This window comes from Aspergillus ochraceoroseus (assembly GCF_002846915.1).
Source record: "Aspergillus ochraceoroseus IBT 24754 chromosome Unknown P175scaffold_5, whole genome shotgun sequence".
NCBI classification, from domain to species: Eukaryota; Fungi; Ascomycota; class Eurotiomycetes; order Eurotiales; family Aspergillaceae; genus Aspergillus; species Aspergillus ochraceoroseus.
The window spans coordinates 125,628-144,415 of record NW_024468480.1 but is presented as its reverse complement, the minus strand read 5'-3'; the positions used below and the strand labels follow the sequence as shown (position 1 = coordinate 144,415).

At 49.2% G+C, this 18,788-nt stretch overlaps 6 protein-coding genes across 6 annotated transcripts; 2 read left to right on the top strand and 4 right to left on the bottom strand.

The window, feature by feature from the left end:
* Window positions 1–1,063: 1,063 nt before the first annotated feature.
* Window positions 1,064–2,175, bottom strand: P175DRAFT_0516850 (uncharacterized protein; the record flags this gene model as incomplete). The annotated part of the gene is made up of 2 exons (XM_040898937.1): window positions 1,064–1,586; window positions 1,608–2,175. The coding sequence occupies 2 exons, from the start codon at window positions 2,173–2,175 to the stop codon at window positions 1,150–1,152; spliced, it is 1,005 nt and encodes a 334-aa protein (XP_040751167.1). The 3' UTR covers window positions 1,064–1,149.
* Window positions 2,176–2,572: 397 nt separating this feature from the next.
* P175DRAFT_0501939 (BAR and SH3 domain-containing protein) lies at window positions 2,573–4,664 on the top strand. The gene is made up of 4 exons (XM_040897275.1): window positions 2,573–2,890; window positions 2,952–3,266; window positions 3,401–3,517; window positions 3,587–4,664. The coding sequence occupies exons 1-4, from the start codon at window positions 2,780–2,782 to the stop codon at window positions 4,607–4,609; spliced, it is 1,566 nt and encodes a 521-aa protein (XP_040751166.1). The 5' UTR covers window positions 2,573–2,779; the 3' UTR covers window positions 4,610–4,664.
* A 290-nt stretch (window positions 4,665–4,954) lies between these two features.
* On the bottom strand, window positions 4,955–8,133 carry P175DRAFT_0501937 (uncharacterized protein). Its single transcript, XM_040897274.1, has one exon. It carries the CDS (start codon window positions 7,654–7,656, stop codon window positions 5,095–5,097), a length of 2,562 nt encoding a protein of 853 aa, XP_040751165.1. The 5' UTR covers window positions 7,657–8,133; the 3' UTR covers window positions 4,955–5,094.
* P175DRAFT_0501936 (putative RNA 3'-terminal phosphate cyclase) lies at window positions 8,127–9,936 on the top strand. The gene has a single exon (XM_040897273.1). The coding sequence runs from the start codon at window positions 8,145–8,147 to the stop codon at window positions 9,639–9,641; it is 1,497 nt and encodes a 498-aa protein (XP_040751164.1). The 5' UTR covers window positions 8,127–8,144; the 3' UTR covers window positions 9,642–9,936.
* A 538-nt stretch (window positions 9,937–10,474) lies between these two features.
* P175DRAFT_0439664 (uncharacterized protein) lies at window positions 10,475–10,761 on the bottom strand (the record flags this gene model as incomplete). Its single annotated transcript, XM_040893975.1, has 2 exons — window positions 10,475–10,600; window positions 10,684–10,761. 2 exons carry the CDS (start codon window positions 10,759–10,761, stop codon window positions 10,475–10,477), a joined length of 204 nt encoding a protein of 67 aa, XP_040751163.1.
* Window positions 10,762–15,834: 5,073 nt separating this feature from the next.
* On the bottom strand, window positions 15,835–17,430 carry P175DRAFT_0459746 (glycoside hydrolase family 16 protein). Its single transcript, XM_040894710.1, has 2 exons — window positions 16,405–17,430; window positions 15,835–16,305 (listed from the first exon to the last, which is right to left on the bottom strand). The coding sequence occupies exons 1-2, from the start codon at window positions 17,217–17,219 to the stop codon at window positions 16,011–16,013; spliced, it is 1,110 nt and encodes a 369-aa protein (XP_040751162.1). The 5' UTR covers window positions 17,220–17,430; the 3' UTR covers window positions 15,835–16,010.
* Between the last annotated feature and the right edge of the window lie 1,358 nt (window positions 17,431–18,788).

Here is an 18,788-nt window from a genome sequence, read left to right as displayed (position 1 = left end):
TATTTCCCCCTTGCAACTTGATGCCTCGTTTCTCTGATCTTTGATTTTCCTTCTATCATTACCACTGTATGAACCATTGATTCATCGTTTCATTTGTTGATACTCATGCCGCGCCGCTCATTCATTCCGGGCGCAGACTCTCTCTCTCTCTCTCTCTCTCTCTCTCTCTCCTCTTTTCACTTATCTGTTGTGCGAACCTTAGCGCAACTTGGGCTCTGTAATTTTGACATTCTGATTCCTGGCCCTATATTGGATTTGATCTGTACGGGCAGAGCGTTGACTGATTATCGTGCTTATAATACCGGCCCTGTGGTCGTCTGGATTTCTGTTTGATATCGTTTGCCAGAAATTGATCTAGACATAGTCATGGAGGATTGAATTTGAGACATGATTCTCGTAGATGCTGTTGATGTAGTCAGGATTGCCTGATATCTTCATTTGGTCGGAGAACAAGCTGGTTCTGCAGGTGTTAGCTAGGGAGGACATGGAATCTATTCAAGATAGGGGAATCACCGAAATGAATCTTTAAAGAAGAGGAAGAAGAAGACCCTTCATAGAGAGAGGGGGGGGGGCTGTTGTTTAGCTGTGGGATCTGGATATGGATTGAATATAGGCGAGTATCAAGTTACCTAGGTATTAATTACATGTGCTATTAGCTACCACTAAGTAGTTACTCCTGCCGGCACCTGTTTGTCATGAGTCGTTGTATCGTAGAGAAGATCTTGCTGGGTATGGAATGGTTGTACTCCGTATCAACTCGGCTTTGGTCGTCCCGGCGGCCAAAAGTCGAATAGGTCCAGGGCTTCAGATGTCCAGGGGCCCTGCTCGTGTAGTTTCGTTTGGTTTGATAGTGGAGTGAGTGGGCTGGGGGCCATTTCCCGAGACTTGGGAGGCTGCCCTGGTGCTGTCGTGTGGGTGCTAGCGAGTACTTCAGTGGGCTTGGATTGCTGTCCAGGGGCGGCTGTTACGATGAGCCCGGTTCGATTGTCTGCATTGGGGTTCTCCCGACGTGCTGCTGGCTGACCGGGTCTGACAGGATATGCACCCGGTGCTGTCTCGTCATCCGTCTCGTCGAGAATAAGTACGGCAGAACTAGAGCCTGTTTTTTCAGGTCTCGGTGGGTTTATCCTCGTCCTATGACGGGTCAGCCTACGGACTCCTTTTGCGATTAAGAAATACTGACGGTGTTGGGATCGGTGGTTGAGTGGTCTTGTCGGACATGGCTTGAGATGTATGCCGTGTTTCTTGGTACACCAGCTTCCTACGCGGTCTTTCCCCAGACAATCTAAGCGTGTTGACCTGGGCTTCTGAAGATGAAATGGGTGGCCCCTGTTTCGGCGGAACCGGTTGATGAACCGTAGCAGGAAGATGGCGGGTTTCGGGCGGGTTGGCCGCCCTTTTCTCTGCGTTGGGGTGGATGGGTGATGCGCGCGCGGATGGTAAGACCGCCGTACCTCGGTTTATGATGTTTACCAGCCTTGGAGTTGTGCTCGGACAAGACTCGAAGCTCCATGACAGCTCTGGAGAAGACGATGCGATCAATTCAAGCGGCGATTGCTCGCCGGGGGGGGAGGAGGTGTTACACTCTGGAGAAGCGGTCCGCTTACGTTTCGCAGGCCGCTCCTGGAGCTGCGGAGTGATTGGGGTGGATGGTCGCTGTCTGGAGCGTTGCTCGTAAGGAGAGAGTAACTGTGCAGTAGAAGATTTGTTGATCCCAAGAAGATCGTTTAAGGAACGAGAGGTCTGGGAAGGAAGCGAGGTACGGGTAGCGGCAGTCGAGCGCAACGAAGCTGCGGGGGTTTGTCCTGGACACGACGGCGAACCGTGGCTCTTGTTCTGCTTGTATATCGATGTGATATCTGTCTCTGTTCTCTCCATCTGTTCGCAGACCTGGATTAGAACGCCTTTGTCCAGCTCCAACTCCTCGCCATCCTGTATTCCCTCGTCCTGTCGCCAGTGGAGATCCCCAATAAAGTAGCCGGTATTATCGTAGACCATGACCCGCTTGTTGAAGGTGTGATACCGAAGAAAGCCATCCTGCCAGCGTTTGGCCTTTCGTCGCATGTCGTGGGTGTAGAGACATCGGAATTTGATAACGGGGGCGGTGTTTTGGGTTGCGGGGACGGTCAAGTTGGAGGAACGCGGAGCTGTCGCGGAGGATAAAGGAACGGACATGGCAGATTTGTTGAGGCACCAAGAATGGAGACCCGGTAGAGGCGTGTCATCTGGCCGAATAGGAGAAGGAAGAGCGCTTTGGGATCTGGAGAGAAAAAAAAAAAAAACGAAGCCGAAACGCAGAAAAAGAGGATCAGATAGGGGAGAGCGGGAGTGTCCTGAGGCATCCACCCAAGTATAATAACTCCAACTGCTCGAATTATCTTGTATGGACTTTGGATTTCCTATTTGAATTCTCTGACTCTGACGAGACTGATCAGATGGGAGAACCCGAGAGAATGTGATATCAATTACTTCAAATTCTAATATCCTCGTGAATGGGCCCTTGATAAAAATAGCCTCTGTGGCGGTGGTCCAGGAATGGTCTGAAACACGAAACCTCCTCTATAGCATTCTCTCTCTCTCTCTCTTTCTCTCTCTCTCTCTCCCTTTCTCTCTCTGTTGTGCATCGTCAGACTATATTTACATCATATCATGGCTTAGCCAACTAACTAACCCTCCTCTCTCGTCTGTTGTTAGCCCATTTCCCACCAGTTCGCCTGATCCCCCGCACTCCCTCCCGTTCATTAATTCTTCCGCCTAGCTGGAGAGTCATCACGGCACAATGCAGTCCGTACAAAGACAATTCGGGAAATTTATGAAAAGATCCGCCGATGAAAGTCAGGTGGCCATCATTTTGAAGGATTTCAATGAAGTCGACCATATTCTGGAGAAGGTGGGTGATTAGCCATTCAATACGCGAGCGAGATGCTCATTCACACTGAATCTCTCGACAGATCATCGAGGCGTTCAAGTCGTGGCGTGACGGATGGTCTTCGCTTTTGACCCACCAAGATCGAATGTTTACCGAGTTCGAGACATTATATGCGCCCATCATCGGTGCCGCGGAGGCTTCCTCCCATACTCCCGTCCAAACCCCACCAGACACCTTGGCTCGTACGACAAGACTTCGAGCGGAATATGACGAGCTTAAAAAGGATATGCTGGAGGAGCTCGCGGCGGTGGATGATCGCATCATCAGGCCAGCGTCTGAAGCCAAAGATTGCTTGACGCCAGTGAAGAAAAATATCAAGAAAAGGGAGGATAAAAAGGTCAGTATTGAGCCCGTCCATTGCCAACGAAACAGAACCAAATGGGATGCTTCTGAGACTCGGTTGCATAGCACACAGTGGCCCCCTCGAGGACTTGTTATTCCCCCCTCAATGGCTGACATGTCCTACCCTAGTTGGACTACGAACGCTACCAAAACCGTGTCGACAGCTACACTAAGAAGACAAAGCGATCGGACCGTGACAATGCCTCGTTAGCCAAGGCGGAGATTGATTTGACCAAGGCAACAGAGGTATTGCCCCCCCCCCCCCCCCCCCCCCCCCCACTACCAAGGATTTTGGGCCCGTTCTGACAAATGTAGGAGTACCATGCGGCAGACGACAATCTGCGCCAAAACCTACCTCCGTTGATTACCGCCGTGTTCTCGATGCTCCCGCGCTTGCTAGCCTCCCAAATCGAAATCCAGAATAATCTGCTAGGCCACTATTATACGGTGATATACAGCTACTGCGAAGAGGAGAATTTCTCTTCGGCCCCAATCCAGATGGACCAAGCCGTCACGCAATGGGAGCAAGAACACCTCCACATCCAGCAGGAAGTCGAGGCTCTTACCTGCATCGCGAATGGCAAAGCCGTCCGAGCATCCCTGCAGCCTAGCGACGGCGGCCGAAACAGCAATTCGCTGACCGGTCGTCTCACAAACGGTCGTCGTTTATCCAGTAACCAGAGCACCGCCGCCGCCCCCCGCCGAGGGAGAACTCCAAGCCCGGCGCCGCCCTCCGCCCCAACCCCGTCGTACGACACCAAACCCCGTCTTGGCGACCACCAACCCAGCCCCATCGCCGCTCCGTCGTCGACTTATCTCGCGCCGCAACCATCGGCGTCTTCCTCAAACGAACGGCCCGTGTCTCCTTCATCATCGGGATCCCTGCTTACCCCTTCCAGCGCGCTCTCCAATGCAGTTTCCCGAACCTCAGATTACTTCAGTCGCACCCCCCACAGTGCCGCCGGAACAACAACAACAACAACAACAACAACAACAACAACAAATGGTATGGTCTCTCCCGGGTCCGGCGTTCGGAATGGCCACTCCCCAGGAGGGAGCAACGGATCGGTTTCTCCTGGCATCTCCGCCATGCTAGTGGGGAAGAAGAAACCCCCGCCCCCGCCCCCGCCGAAACCCCGTGGGTCGTCGTCCAATATGGCGCTCTACGTAACGGCCCTCTATGACTTCGGCGGACAAAGCCAGGGGGACCTTGCCTTCCGGGAAGGGGACCGCATCCGGGTGCTGAAGAAGACCGATAGTACAGATGACTGGTGGGAAGGGGAGCTTCGCGGTGTCAAGGGGAGCTTCCCGGCCAATTATGTGGAATTGGTACAATGATCACCTTGGTTTCATTTATGCTGGCCAGGCTATCTATATTCTTTTTTTTTTTTTTTTTTTTTTTTTTGCGGCTAGAATACTATGTCACGTCGCCCAACCCAAAGCTTGTTGTTTTGATTATATTTATTATGACCCGATGATGAGTACGGAGTAAAGGGCCGATTATTCCTAACCGTGCCTTTTTTTTTCCCCCAACACGAACTAATTTTGGGATAATTCGTTTTAATCAACCCCACTTTTTTTTATAAAACTGTCTTATGTATTTGGGCAATCGTATTGCGAACTGGCAGAAGAAGGAGGTTTTGGCTGTGGCGAGCGCCTGTGAAGTATATATTTTTGATTCAATACAGAGCTTAACGACACTAAGTATGGGCACCACCCAGGTCCAACTTGGCCAAAGAATAGTCATTAACAAGGTTATTAAAAGCTAGCGATATCTTGATCATAATCGCAGAGGCACGCATTTTTTTTTTTTTCTGGAAGTCTTAGATGAACGCCACTTCGGAATCTCCGTCGTCTGACATGTCCGCTCCCATCTGGCGGCGTCGACTGCTTAAAAACATCTCTACCATGTGCTTACTCGAAATTGGCGACTGAGGATCAAAGCCATGGCCATCCTGGCCTTGTCTAATTCTTGAATTCTCGTTCGTTACCATCCGGTTTTCGCGACAATATCGAGCAGATCGTCGGGGGAATGCTTTGGAACCTTGAGATCCGGGGGACCACCTCACTGGATGCTTTCCACGGCCCATCTTAGGTGATATATTCGTCGACTCTTGTGTAGCAGTTGGACACTCCGGGACGCGGGATTGATTGCTGGGTCTCGACCGCATTGGGGGTACTTTGAGATTGCTTTCCCTTGCGCGCGATGACCCGAGGAAGCCCCCAGGCGTGTTGGAGCTCTGGAAGACGTCTTCGGGCGCCATCAAAGGAACAGAAGGAGAAAAGGTATCTGGTACCTGGTGGTGCTTCGGGCTCATTACTATGGTGCGTGCACTTGAAGATCGACTAAATGGGCGGGAAAAGTTGCTGCTTGTCGACAACTTGCGGCTTAAACCTTCGCGGTCACTACCAGGCGAATTCACAGCTCGGCTAGCTATCCGTACCTTCCGTGCTGGAATGGCAGCCGGGAGACCCAGTTCTTCATCGTCTTGAATCTGCGCATTTTCGCGATAATGTCGTGTGGGGGTGGTGTTTTCAATGATTGCCATTTGAGAGTTCATCCAACTCTGCCAATCGGTACCTGGTTCCGCTGCAACGTCGGCACACCGAGGCTGAGAGGCTTTGGCTGGAGAGCTGTATGGTACCCTTTGGGAGGCAAAAATGGTTGCGATTCCTGGCTCTTCTCCTGAATGGGGTGACCCTGTAAAAGTCTTGGGGTTGGGTGAGTTTCCACTCGTCGTCCGGGAGTAGACGCTGGCTGAATCAGAGCTTGTTTCGGGTTCTTCAGGGGCCGCATCGATAATTTTACGTCTCTGAATGTCCTGAGGAGGTCCTGTCTCACAGAGGCGTCTGGAATTGTGACCATATATCTGTTTCTGTGGGGTAATTGGACCGACGCTGGCCGTGGCAAAGGATCCTGGAGAGGTAATTGACTCGTTACTAGCAATCTGGCGGATAGTATGGCTGCTGCGGTGCAGGTGTAAAGATCCTTCTGTGGGGACGGCACGATGTTCCTTGACATGCCCGACAACCATCTCGTCAGCTGGGCTTTGGGCTGCACTGGCTCCGCTGACCTGCTTCATCAGGGCAGAGAACAACCGACGGCTGTCTATTGCAATGCCTGACCGAGTACCCCGATGGAAGGAGTGAATGGTTTCTTGGCTGGGACTTCTCTGCTCGCCAATAACAGAAATATGTTTCCGGGCGTCCGCTCTTGGGGTCGCTATTGTATTCGCGACGGTTGAGTCGGCCCAACTTGTCACACGAGAGCGGGTGGTGGCAAGGCTTGCAGAGCTCTGCATTCTTCGTATTGTTGGAGGCGGATGGTGATCGGCTGGACTGTCCACGGTGTTTGATTTCAGGCTGTGTAAGCCGTCCCTGAGGCAATCCATTGTGGTTCCATCGATTGCGGGAGAAAGAGCTTGATTCCAATGATGGCCAGATGAAGGGGATTCCTGTGTCTGCCCTCGCCCATGAGGAGTTCTAGAGAGTCCTAGAACTCGCTTGAGACCCTTTTTGATAGAAGATGAGATTGACCTAGCCCTCCTACGAGCTGTGGGAATGTTGAGCTCGGCTCCTCCCTGCGGAGATTCGATGGGAGTCTGTTCGGAAGGATTGGCTGTGCGGAACGTTTTTCTGAACGGCCTGTGCTCTCGTTTGGGATGTAGTATGTAAGCGGAATGTCGTCGAGGAGGATCTGTGAACTCTGTGGCGTTCTGCTCATATTGATGGCGCGCCAATTCAACCGAGACATCATGGCTTTTTGCATGTCTCAGAGTCTTCGGGGGCTGACCATTGCCCCCAAGAAATGACATGGACCGTCGCAGTGTTTTGTGAAATTTTGGTGGATTAAATGCCACCCCCTTATTGATAACAGTGAATGAACAAGAGTCCGGGGAGGACGGTCTATGAGGTATCCAGGAAGAGTGCTGTCTAGTTGAAAACATCGACCGTGTTTTGCGTAACCGGCGATAGGATGAAGGCAGAGAAGAGATTCGGTCTTCAAGGCCCCCGAACTCACTGATGGAAGGAAGTGCTGTCGACCAGCTCGGTTCGTGCCCTGCTCCTTCGATGGACACCGGGGCTGATTCGTGAGCGGATGGCTCATCCGCAGCGGGGATATCTTCCGATGGATAGGAGGACCTGCTTGGGTGATGTCTCCTCTGTGGAACTGCCATGCTATGAGGGCCCCCCAATCGGCCGTATGAACCCTGAGTCAAGGTCGAGGATCTATTTGTGGATCGTGACATTGCCCTGGAAGCTGCTGCCATTGCGTGCAGCCTAGCAATGTCTGGGCTGAGCTGGTCTGTTGCTGAGAAACTGTCCTGGCTTGTCCGAATTGATCGAGTAGATTTAGATCTCCGAAGATGATCTCTTGTGTTCATGCTGTGGGGGTTGGGGTTGCGTATATACAGGGAGCTAGAACTATTTTCTTGGGAAAAGCTGCGCGATACATAGACGTCGACGGATGAGAATGAGAGAGGAGGCACCAGCACCGGTCGGTGCTGGAAGAAGGGACAAAAGTAAGAAAAGGCATGTGGTCGATATTGAGGAAGGCATTATTGAGCGTTCATTGCCAAAGATGGTGAACGTAGTTTCCCTATATTGCAAGAAACCGGATCTAGCAGGTTACTGAGATTGTAATTATTGGCTGGTGAATTGCCTGACGAGGCTGACAGTCAATTGAATCATCATCCAGGCTGTGCAGTCATAGTCAGAGTGTGAGTCACCCAATGGCAGAGCAAGCCCTAAGTTCTGCCCACAACATCACGACTGAGGCAGTGGCAGCAGAAGAAGACATAAGAACAGGCAAATCAGACCAGTATTCTTTAATTCACTCTAACCCCCCCCCCCCCCAAAAATACTGTCGAGCATGGCTCCAGCACAGCCAACTCGGGTCGAAACCACCATTCAGCCGATTCGGCTTGACGGTCGAACTCTTGAAGGAGGAGGCCAGTTAGTTCGCATCGCTATTGCTCTCTCCGCCCTCACGGGTCAACCGATAACTATTGATCATATTAGAGGCAACCGATCCGGCAAGAAAGGCCTGAAGAACTCCCATCTTGCCGCAATCAATTGTCTGGGTGAAATGAGCGGAAGTACCCTTGTTGGAGCGCAGGTGGACTCACCCTCATTAGGGTTTTATCCTCCTCCTCCACGCGAAGAGTCGATAACTGACAGCTCTCACGAGGATGGTCCCTTAAGCAAGAGGGAAATTAACATCCGACTTCCGACAGTAGGCTCCATTTTCCTTGTCTTCCAAGCGCTTTATCCATGCCTTCTCCACTGCGGAGGATCGACCACTCCCGATAACCCCATTTACCTTAGTATCACCGGGGGAACGAACGTGTCGTTTTCTCCATCGTACGACTACGTATCTCAGGTGTTGATTCCTAATTTTGCGCGGTGTGGATTACCTCGTCTTTCTGCGGACCTGGAAAAGCGCGGATGGCTGGCGGGTGCCAGGAGTTTGGGGAAAGTGACATTCCGCATCGAAACGCTTCCCAGAGACCGTGACACGGAAGCCAGCGGGGACGCGCGATATTGGTTTCCCTTGATCGATTTAAATCAATATGATCGCGGAACAATCTCCAAGATCGACATCACAGTTCTTGCCCCCGATGGTTCAGTCACAGAGGAGTTCGAAAGAGGATCCGGCAAGAATAAAAAGGCGAACAAGGGACATCGCAGGACAGACCCACGAATCCAGAACCACAACTACACGACTTGGGAGGAAGAAAAGGGAACTGACGCTGGCCAACGTGGGCGAAATCTCGGGACGGTGCGTGAATTTATGGAGAGCGAAACCTATAGGCTGCTGCGTAAACGGCTTCGAAAGATCCCGTCGTCTATTTTCAGCCCGCGAGAGCCGAGTTCGAGCTCTTCTGTCAAGGGGCCCGAAGAAGCGGGCAGTGACGAGGATGCTGTGCGGATCGACACCCACACGACAGAAGCTACGTATTCGCGCTCGTGTTTATACGTGCTGATCGTAGCGCATACATCGACCGGATTTAAAATCGGTCGTGATGCGTTATATCGAGGAGACGGAAAAAAGCGAACCGAAGGTCGAGATCGTGGGGGGATGATAGGAGCGGTGACAGATCTGGTCGAGGACTGTGTAGAGGGGTTTATACAAGAGCTGTACAATCCCACTTTGCAGTCCGGAACGCCATGCGCTGCAACGCGCCCGCCCTGCGTCGACGAATACATGAGAGATCAGCTGGTGGTATTTGAGGCGCTGGGAAGAATGTCGCGTGGTCAAATTAACACAGCGGCTTCGAGCAAGGAAGATGAGAGATATTGGAGTCTGCATACGAGAACGGCGCAGTGGGTGTGTCGGGAGATGCTTGGGGAGGACAGTCTCGGATAAATCTGCGCATAGATATCTGTGTGCCATGATGGGTCTGTTGACAAGAGAATTCGATCTGCTGTTAACTGTTAATGGGCTATCAATCGCAGCGCTGGATCGGTCGCAACATTGAATGAGAGGCATGCATGCATCCGGTGGAGAATACAAAAAGAAAATATCCAGAAGAAGAAGAAGAAGAAGAAGAAGAAGAAGAAAAAGCCAGATCGAACCTAGACATGATGGTTATAAGGAAAATGAACTATACAATCTATTCATATAGTATAGGGATATATATTAGCGTAAGCATATCACAACAATAATGAAACACGTAATAATAGGCCAAGCAAGGGTTAGTGGACAGGGAATAAGCAATGTTCAAACTAAAAACAAGGAAGACATCCTCCTGCGCCACTGCTTTCCAGCAGCCTTCATGCGTTGCATTCTATTTCCACCAAATGAAACCATGACAAGGGTAAAGGGAAAAAAGGCAAGAGAAGCCAAGGGTTTTCGCGTTTGAGGTATCACCCCACCACCGGCGTGATCCAAAATATACAGGGAATGATATCGGGCAAAAAGGATAAGAGGAAGAAATTCAGTGCGAGACCGCCGGGTCCTATGTAAAACCGAGAAAGCCGCCGTTGTTTGGTATATAGAACTCCCAGCAATGCATCAAGTCAGAGCGTCAATTTAGACAGTAGGAAATGATAAGGAAAGTCGGGGAGAGAAAGAGAAAAAGTACGACAAGGCTCCCTGGCATTGGTCCCGACCTGCAGGACTCTAATCCAGTAGAAGCTTTGGAAGCTTTGGGCGTCTTTTCTCCGACTCAGATCGGGGGATCTGTCGCCGCCGAGGCTTTAGGCCATATCCCGGGCTATCGCTTTGGAGGGAGAGTTGGTTGATATCTCAGATGGTAGAGCCCTGCGGTAATCTCTTGGCTGGGCAAAGGGAGACGAGGATAATGGTCGACGGAGGTTTAGTTGCTAAAAGTTTACATCCATTAGCCTACTGTGAGCTTCCATAAGTCGCAGGATGTAGTCGCATTAAAGAGAGCCGGAGGACATACCACACAGTCGGAGCATTTGGCTCCTTGAATGTTAACACGGCCACGACAACCGCGAGGATAATTAGCGCAAGAGAACATGGTAGCTAGCGGCTGTGTTGTTTTCCAGAAGCCAGAGGAAGAAAAATGTAGTGGAGGGATGAATTGCCGGTAGTCTGGTGACCACGAACCAGTCGAAGTGAATAATAAATAGATATGGATATGTCCCGTCAAGGGTACTGGTAGCTCTTGCTAGGGTAGAGAGAGAAAAATTTTTTTTATCCCGGATAATAGAAAAGGAGGGGAAAAAAGGGAGAAAGAAAAAGAAGAGAAAGAGCGGAAATATGGATATAATGGATCACACTTCGAAGTTGTAACAAGCCAAAAAAAAATAAATAAATAAATAAAAAATAGCAGAAAAAGGAAAAAGAAAAGAAGAATGGAAGAAAAGTCGAATGCCCAATCCCTGAGCAAGCCACACGATAATTACGTCAAGATCGTGAGACGGCTGTCTGATAGTGACCCAAGCAGGGGAAAAAAAAAAGGAAAAAGATCACAGCCTAAAAGCCGCCGGTTGGAGCCCGTTAACGTCTAGCGTGAACAGTTGGGCTGCGCCACTAGAGTGTGTAAAAAAAAAAAAAAAAAAAAAAAAAAAAGGGGCGGCGGTGCTTGCAATTACTTCACAGAAGCAAATGAGGCAGGGAATCACAAGGGAAAATGACCTGTAGAAAGATGGAGAAAAGAATGGATTTGAAATACAATCAGGACTTGCCCTGGAATTCAAAAGGGAGCCGGAGGAGGAAGCCGGACGGGATTTATATCAACGATGGAGATGTACTTGAAACGGATCTTCGCTTGATGGTTGGGGGAGGAAATGGTAAGGGAGATGAGAAGGGATAAGGATTGATTATTATTATTATTCTCAGAATAATAATAAGAATGCAGAATATACAAATGAAAGCAGCAGCAAGCCCGGGTTAATTTTGGGCTCCATATCATCTAATGGGCCACGGGACGGGGGAGGCCCGGAATGGAGCCCGCTTGAAGAGGATGAAGCAAATGGGAGTCCTTGTAGCATCAGAATAAACTATCCTGTGGCAATAATTAATCCTCTATAATGTTATTATTCTGATACCAACTGGAGAGGCAGGGAAATAATCATAATTAAATTTCAACAACAACAAAAAGAACAACAACAATAATCCGTGCCAGGGGGGGGGGGATCGAAGATCAGAAACGAAAACTGATACTCTGGATAATTGAAAACTTACTACTGCTTGTAATCAATCATTGCTAGGAACCACAAGGTAACCGCCATGCAGTTCCCGTCCTGGGCATCACTGACGGCTAACTTGAACTAAACGATGCTGCCCTCTCCTCGGCAAACAGAGATGGTTCATTGGTCTTACTCCGTACAACGGTAGAGCTTCTATCCGTGGAACACTTGTCCGCTGACTGTCAGGCTCAGGGCAGGATTGCATTATTTGCTTTTGGATAGATACCCTCGGTCACAGGAAAATCATTTGTGACAAAAAGGGAAAACTTTGTTTTTGTTGGCTGAATTGTTCCACTCGAACCAAGCCGCGGGTTTGTGCTTTTGGTCGGTCCAGATTTTCGGGCCCCCCGGACCACCAGCTGTCGTTTTCAAAAGGGGACAACTCAAGCAATAGAAAAGTCGATCAATTCCTGAAACTGGCCCCTGCACTCGGATCGACTGAGTAACAATGACTCGCAGATATCTTGAGTGTGACTACGGACTTGATTGCAGGCAGGGCGTGAGCCGTATTGGAAGCCCATCCTCACTGCCTCAGAATGCTAATACATTGGATAGCTGATGCGCAACCGACGTACTCTGGAGTTTCAGATTAATGAGGTCGTAGAGCCGTACCATTGGAGTCCGGATCTTGGGTCCAAACTGTCACATCAAAGGATCTTAGGATCCATTCCAAGGTTTCTGGAACGTCGACTGGGCGAGACAGGCTCGGGCAGCCGCCCCCTCTAGGCTCTTCGCATTTTTATTCTCCCGATCAGGAAATGCCTAGTTGTCGGAAGATACGGAAACCACAGCCAATCGAAAAGAGGTATGTCTATCTCTTTGTTATGCTGCTCAGAGACATCACCTCATGCAAGTTCAATTCTTACCAGAGTACATATCTAAATGGATTAATGCCTGGACCTGTAGGGCAATAGAATCTTCGATGCTCCTTGCGCTTGGATGACAGCTGTCGATCACCTTGCCTTGATCGTAACCTGTTCACCTTTCCCCTTTTTTGGGGGAAAAAGGAAGAAGGGGAGGGGGTTGCTCTTTTCTTTTCTTTCATTCCCTCCCTTCCCCCGTTTGCTCTACCGTAACTCGGTGTACTGGCTCTAAGTGGTTCCGGGACCCGTATCTCGGGGCTCTGAAGTGGAGAGGCAAAGTTGTAACAGCACCCAGAATAACATTGCTCCACCTGGGCGAGAAGACTCTGTCTTGGGCTTATGTTTGTTGTCATTCCAGGCACGAGTCTGAGGCGCAAAAACGATCATCAAAAATTCAGCGATAAGGTTGTGTAATCGTAATACGACTTAAGCTCCCTATAGTGGCCGTGGCTGCTTCAGATCTGCAGTACTCGAGGCAGTGGGGAGTTCGTCATTGTGCAGGGTTGCTAATAGGCTGTGAAAGCTGCAGCCTGTCTGCAAGACATCCAATAAATAGATGGAGAACAAGAGCAAAGAAATGAGATGAATGGAGAAAGAGGAGACACTACTCTATGCATCCATTAACAATAATTATTGAGGCGGCCAGAGAAAGGAAATTTTGGAAATGTGTTGCGATCACTTGACTTGAAAAAAAAAAAATGAGAGAGGGTCATGTGCCTTGGCTGCCTGGATCTTTCTTGATCGAAGCCTGAGTTTTTTGCTAGATTCTCATTATGGAGCCTCCTCTTTTTTTCTTCCTTTCCCCCCTCCCCCTGGTCCCCCCAACCTGTGAACTACATCTAGTTACTAGTTTGTTATTATCAACATTATTGTCCTTATCACTACGACTATTGTCAATATTATTACCTGGATTGGAAACAGATGCGAATGGGACCCGCAAGCAATGTTTATACGTGGCCAGACCCTCCACTTTGTTTCCTCCCACTGCTAAATATCGTGCTTTCCGTCAGCAGTGTGCCGTATTTGCCATCCTACATTGACGTGGCTTCGGGTTTGACAAGAGTTGGTTGTCTCCGGTTGAGTGTTTAATATCAAAAATTTGACACTACTCATGGTTCAGCGTCGTATGACAACTAACTAACTAACTAACTAACTAGGTGCAGAGGATGTCACTTGCGCATGTGAATTCAGATCTCCCGTAATACCCTTTTTTCTCGACGATTCCTGTTCGCTCAGGAGGAAGTTTATACAGCTACAAGATCCGAAAGCCCAAATTTGTTTCAATAGACGAACTCTGCCGCCTCGGGTGGGGGGTTGGACGCCCGACTGTGGATTTTTGTTAGCGACTTCGATGCTTTTTAGCTTGACCTCCTAGGATTTTGAGTGGTGGGCGCTTTATGGCCGAGATAGCCACCGTTTTACTTGATACATTCTCTCAAAGTTTATGTAATTCTAGCAGCCGGGTGCTGTCTATTGTGGGCCCGCCTCTTTCGAAAAACGAGATCATTGCCCCAGCACCAGTATAATCTCCTTACCCAATGCTCCCTGGAACTTTTCTAGACTGCCATCATCCCAAAGTTCAACCTATGAGCTTGGGAGAAAAGGCAGCAGAACCCGAGGCAAGAAGATTACAGGAGAGCTAATATCCACTGCAATGATCAATCAATACCTTAGGGTTTCTCAGTCCATGTTTTAAACCTACTCTTGTTTGGACTCCACCACAGAACAATGCAATACTCCGAGTATAAGGAGGAGGATCGACGAGTTATGCTCTTCTCTAGGAAATTTTTTGAATGCAATTCCATCTAACTCTCTAACCGTCTCGGTTTTATATTCTTTGGAGAGACTACTATATTAGCTCTGATTTTTTGGCGAAGTTTCGCCCCCCTCCCCGTGAGGCGAGAAATCGGCCTGGCTGGAACAGTCTAAAATCGCTAGTCGCAAGTGGCCATCCCACATTTTTCTTGGTGGCTTCGGATAGGAATGGAATCTAGAAAGAAAAATCCCCCAGAGTTGATGACCTGCTTATCTTGTTTAGAAAGACGATACACGGATTCCCCAGACGGAGGAAAAGATCGCACACTAACAGTGAACGTATTTTCCACAAGCAAGATGTGGTTTGGGATAAGCCGGTCTCCTGCAGCATCCTGTTGGATATACTCTGGACCATGATGGATGGTGATGTGAATGAATCGGATCACGGCTGCCTGCAACCTAGCATCAATGTGTTGGAGTATGATTATTACAAGAATGCCGCCTTATCCGACGAGCCTGGTACTTTCTACTCAGCACTTTTCCAAGAATGGATTCGAAGCTAGATGAAGGCACCCTATTTGGAGATCAAAGTACAGAACTACATAGATGATTAGCCCTAATTCTCCCGAGATCCTTATTTTATCTTCCAGGGAATCAATCTAGACGATCTTTTAGGAGAAACTGTAGCCTCGCATTCGCATTCCAACGCAGACAAAGACAAACCCACGGAAGGGAGTCATAGAGAAGGCCATACCCCCCGCTAACTATTCGGTAACTCAAATCGACTACCCGGCTTTCCTTTCGGTGCGAAGTAGAGAGGATAGGGCCCCTGGCATTCTTTGTCTCATAACGCTGACCTTGATTTTGCAAGACTAGTATCTGCGAGGGCAGGCCTAGCGGGCTCCATAAACGGGTTCTCAAATTTAGCAGGCGTCCAGTCACCGACAATGAGATGGCCCGGCGTCCATGTGTAACAGAACCTAACCTCGGATGTATGTAGGTGAGAGGGGAGAGAGGATATTTGCACGAATTCGAGTACCATGGACAGTATAGTATACACATCTTGCGCGACTTTTGTTGGATCCGAAGCGGAATCAGCCAAATGCGGGGCCCCGCATCCACAATCCCTTCCTTGTACGCTATCCCTGAGGAAGTTCCTGAGCGTCGATTCGGCGACGAGGTGAATACGGACAGTTCGTCGCAAAAAGGTTACAGACAGGATGGATCTGCCGATGGAATTTAGAATGATTTCAGGGGGAGGAATAAGTAATCGATGAGGTTCGCTATTATATTAGAAATGTATTCAAAGTCTATATAGTATAGGAGAGAGAGAGAGAGAGGTGTATAATATTATACTGTCTAGTATAAATATCCGCTGTAACCACAACAGCTGAAGCATCGAAAAATAACAACTCGAGACCCACCACAGTCTTTTGTTTTGAAAAGAGCCAGAGGCACTAGTTAACGGGTTGATAGCCATAGTGGCCAACCTCACTTTGTCTCCATTGCTTCCTGTAGTCTTCCATCTGCATGACCTCGGTGTTCTGTCGATCAGGGTCCAGGGCACGTTCCAGACGGCCTCTTCGGCGTTGCTTAATGCAGTAGAAAGCAGCTCCAGCTATGGCAAGCGCCCCTGCAACTGCAGCACCACAGTAAATGCCAATGTGAGCACCTTTTCCCAGGTCCGCCCACTTTTCGGCCAAAGTTTTGGACGGTGTTTTCTGTATCTCCGTTTTAGCAGTGGAATTCCCACTGGGATATGTAGGATAAAAAGAGAACCCCCCCCCCCAAAGTTAGCCGCGCCCCCTTCAAGTATATTGACGGAATCACCCCGTGGGGGATATCGCTCACCTAACCACCTGGATGCTGTCATATGAACCGGACAGTCCTTCGTAAGTATACTCCTTCCCCGAGTGGAAATCCTGAACCCGGAGTTTCTGCACCGTCATGGTGAAAGGAACATCCGTCCAGTTCACAAGACCCCCCCCCCATTCAATGTTGCCGACAGACTCACTTGCGACTCCAACTGCCCAATTGCTGACCTTGACTCTGCATGGGGTTTGCGGATAGTTTTCGCCATACACCGTCAGAGGCTCCGAGTAGTTGACCGTTCTCCTCAGCTCGCCGTCAATCCACCACTCAAGACGGTCCTTGTCCCAATAGGAAGTGTAGTTGTGGAACTCGGTATCGGCGTTGGAAACCGCGTGGATGCCGCCGCGATCGCTCGTGGTGGTGTTGCCCTTGCCGAAGAAGTCGGACTGCACTGCGCTCGTGTTGTAGCCCACCCACTCCCAGTCGATCTCGTCCAAGTCGTCCGACTGCAGGATCACGCTGCTGATAATGCCCCGGCCTTTGGCCATCTTAACATGTGCCTCCATCACCCCGAAGAAAATATAAAAGTTCGATACCAGCAAAGTCGACGCATTCTCGGACTTGATGGAAAATTCGGCCCCCTCGGATGTATAGTCAAGTGTCCCCGTCTCCATTGTCCATAGCGAATCGTCCAACGTCGAATTGAGCCACCATGTGTGCTCTGTACCGAGAGCAGGGTCGGCTGGACACGTCTCATTGGTAGGGTTGCAGTCCGTCTGGGAAGAGCCGGATGCACCGCTGATGCCTATTAGGGCGCCTAGGGCTATGAGGAATGTGTAGTAACAGGTCTGCATTTTGAAGATGATGTCCCTGGGTCGTGGTCTGCTGTGATCGGGTGTGTATTCAATTGAATGCTGGACAATAGGGACCACGGCCCTCTTTGTTTAGTACCGAGCTCCCGGAAATTCAAGGTCGATTCCGCTGCGTGAAAATATATATATATATATATATATATATATATGCTCGTTTTCGAGGATCTTCAGCTGAGTGGTGCAGAAATGCTGCCCGCGACTCACTGCGAGCAGCAAGATAAGGAGTGAAGAAGAGGTAGAAAGGGGAAATGAGAAAAGATTTAGGCAAACATGTAATGGTGTAGAAGCGATAACCCACCCTGGAGGCGCTAATGTGTCTAGTCTCATGAAGTTGTTATATCGATTGCGAGACACTATTTAAGACTCTGCACATGTTGCGCAATCCAGGTCCCCTCCCCGCTAGTTCTCGAAGCAATTACACTTGGATTAGACCTTCTCGGAGCGAAAAAAAGGATTAATTATTAAAGGCATATACCATGAGGCCATCTCTATAGCTATATCGGCCCATAAATAAACAGAAATTGATCCGTCCATGGGAGTACAGAGTAGGCCTTCTCTCCCGAACCACGCGCAATGTCTGGCTTTTAATCTTAAATTCCAGCTAGTGCCCGAGAAGGCGATATAGGCAAAGGCTTGGTTAAGCAATTTTATCTTTTTTTTTTATTCGTCTGGTCCACTTGGTGTGCTTTAAAAAGCTGTCTATCCTAGCTAGTACGGGATTAGTTTACAGACGACTCGCGTCCAGTGGAGCGTCAAGCCATTTCCGTTCCAAAGTCCTCGGCTTCGGAGAGAGTCAGGAACCACACTGTCTAGTTTGGAACCTACTCTGCAGATTAGAGTGCTTATAGCCGTTGGAGAATACATACATGTCGTTGGGTATTATGCACTTTCGGGGGTTGTTGCAAAGAGCAGTGCGATAGAGGTACCTTGATCTATGACAATTTTATATCGGCGATCAACATGGTGGATAGAGTTCATCTAATGGCTATCTTAATAAACCGATTTATTTGTTAGTTAGTTAGTTATATGCAGCGTAATTAAGTACATAGATCACCGGTACTGCTATACTATATGTACTCCGTATAGCCTATAGGTCTAGGGCTAGATCCCAGGCATGGAATGGAGTCTCTACTTTTAAACTGTTACCTATATTCTCCTCGCTTCATTGGTCAATCCATTATTTCAAGTATATCCAGATCTCCTCCTGGTTAGCCTTGCATTCCTTTTGATTACTGCCCCTCTCAATCTTTGTGGATATCAAATGCTTTTGTACCTTGCGCATGATAGACTACACAAGCCCAACAACAAATATTTATATGAAATTCCTCTAAGATATAGCACTCGAAAAGATAAGCCGGGACAAAGGCCGCGTCAGCATTGAGGATAAAGACGCGCTGATAGAGGCACTAATGATGAATTGTCCCCGGGACGTCGCTAGCCAATCCAAGGTAGTCCAGGTAACTATTAAATCCTCCTCGTATCTGATTATATATTCCCCGAATCAGGCCTAGGGCTACAAACCTAGATCAATCCCTGGACATCAGGTTTCCA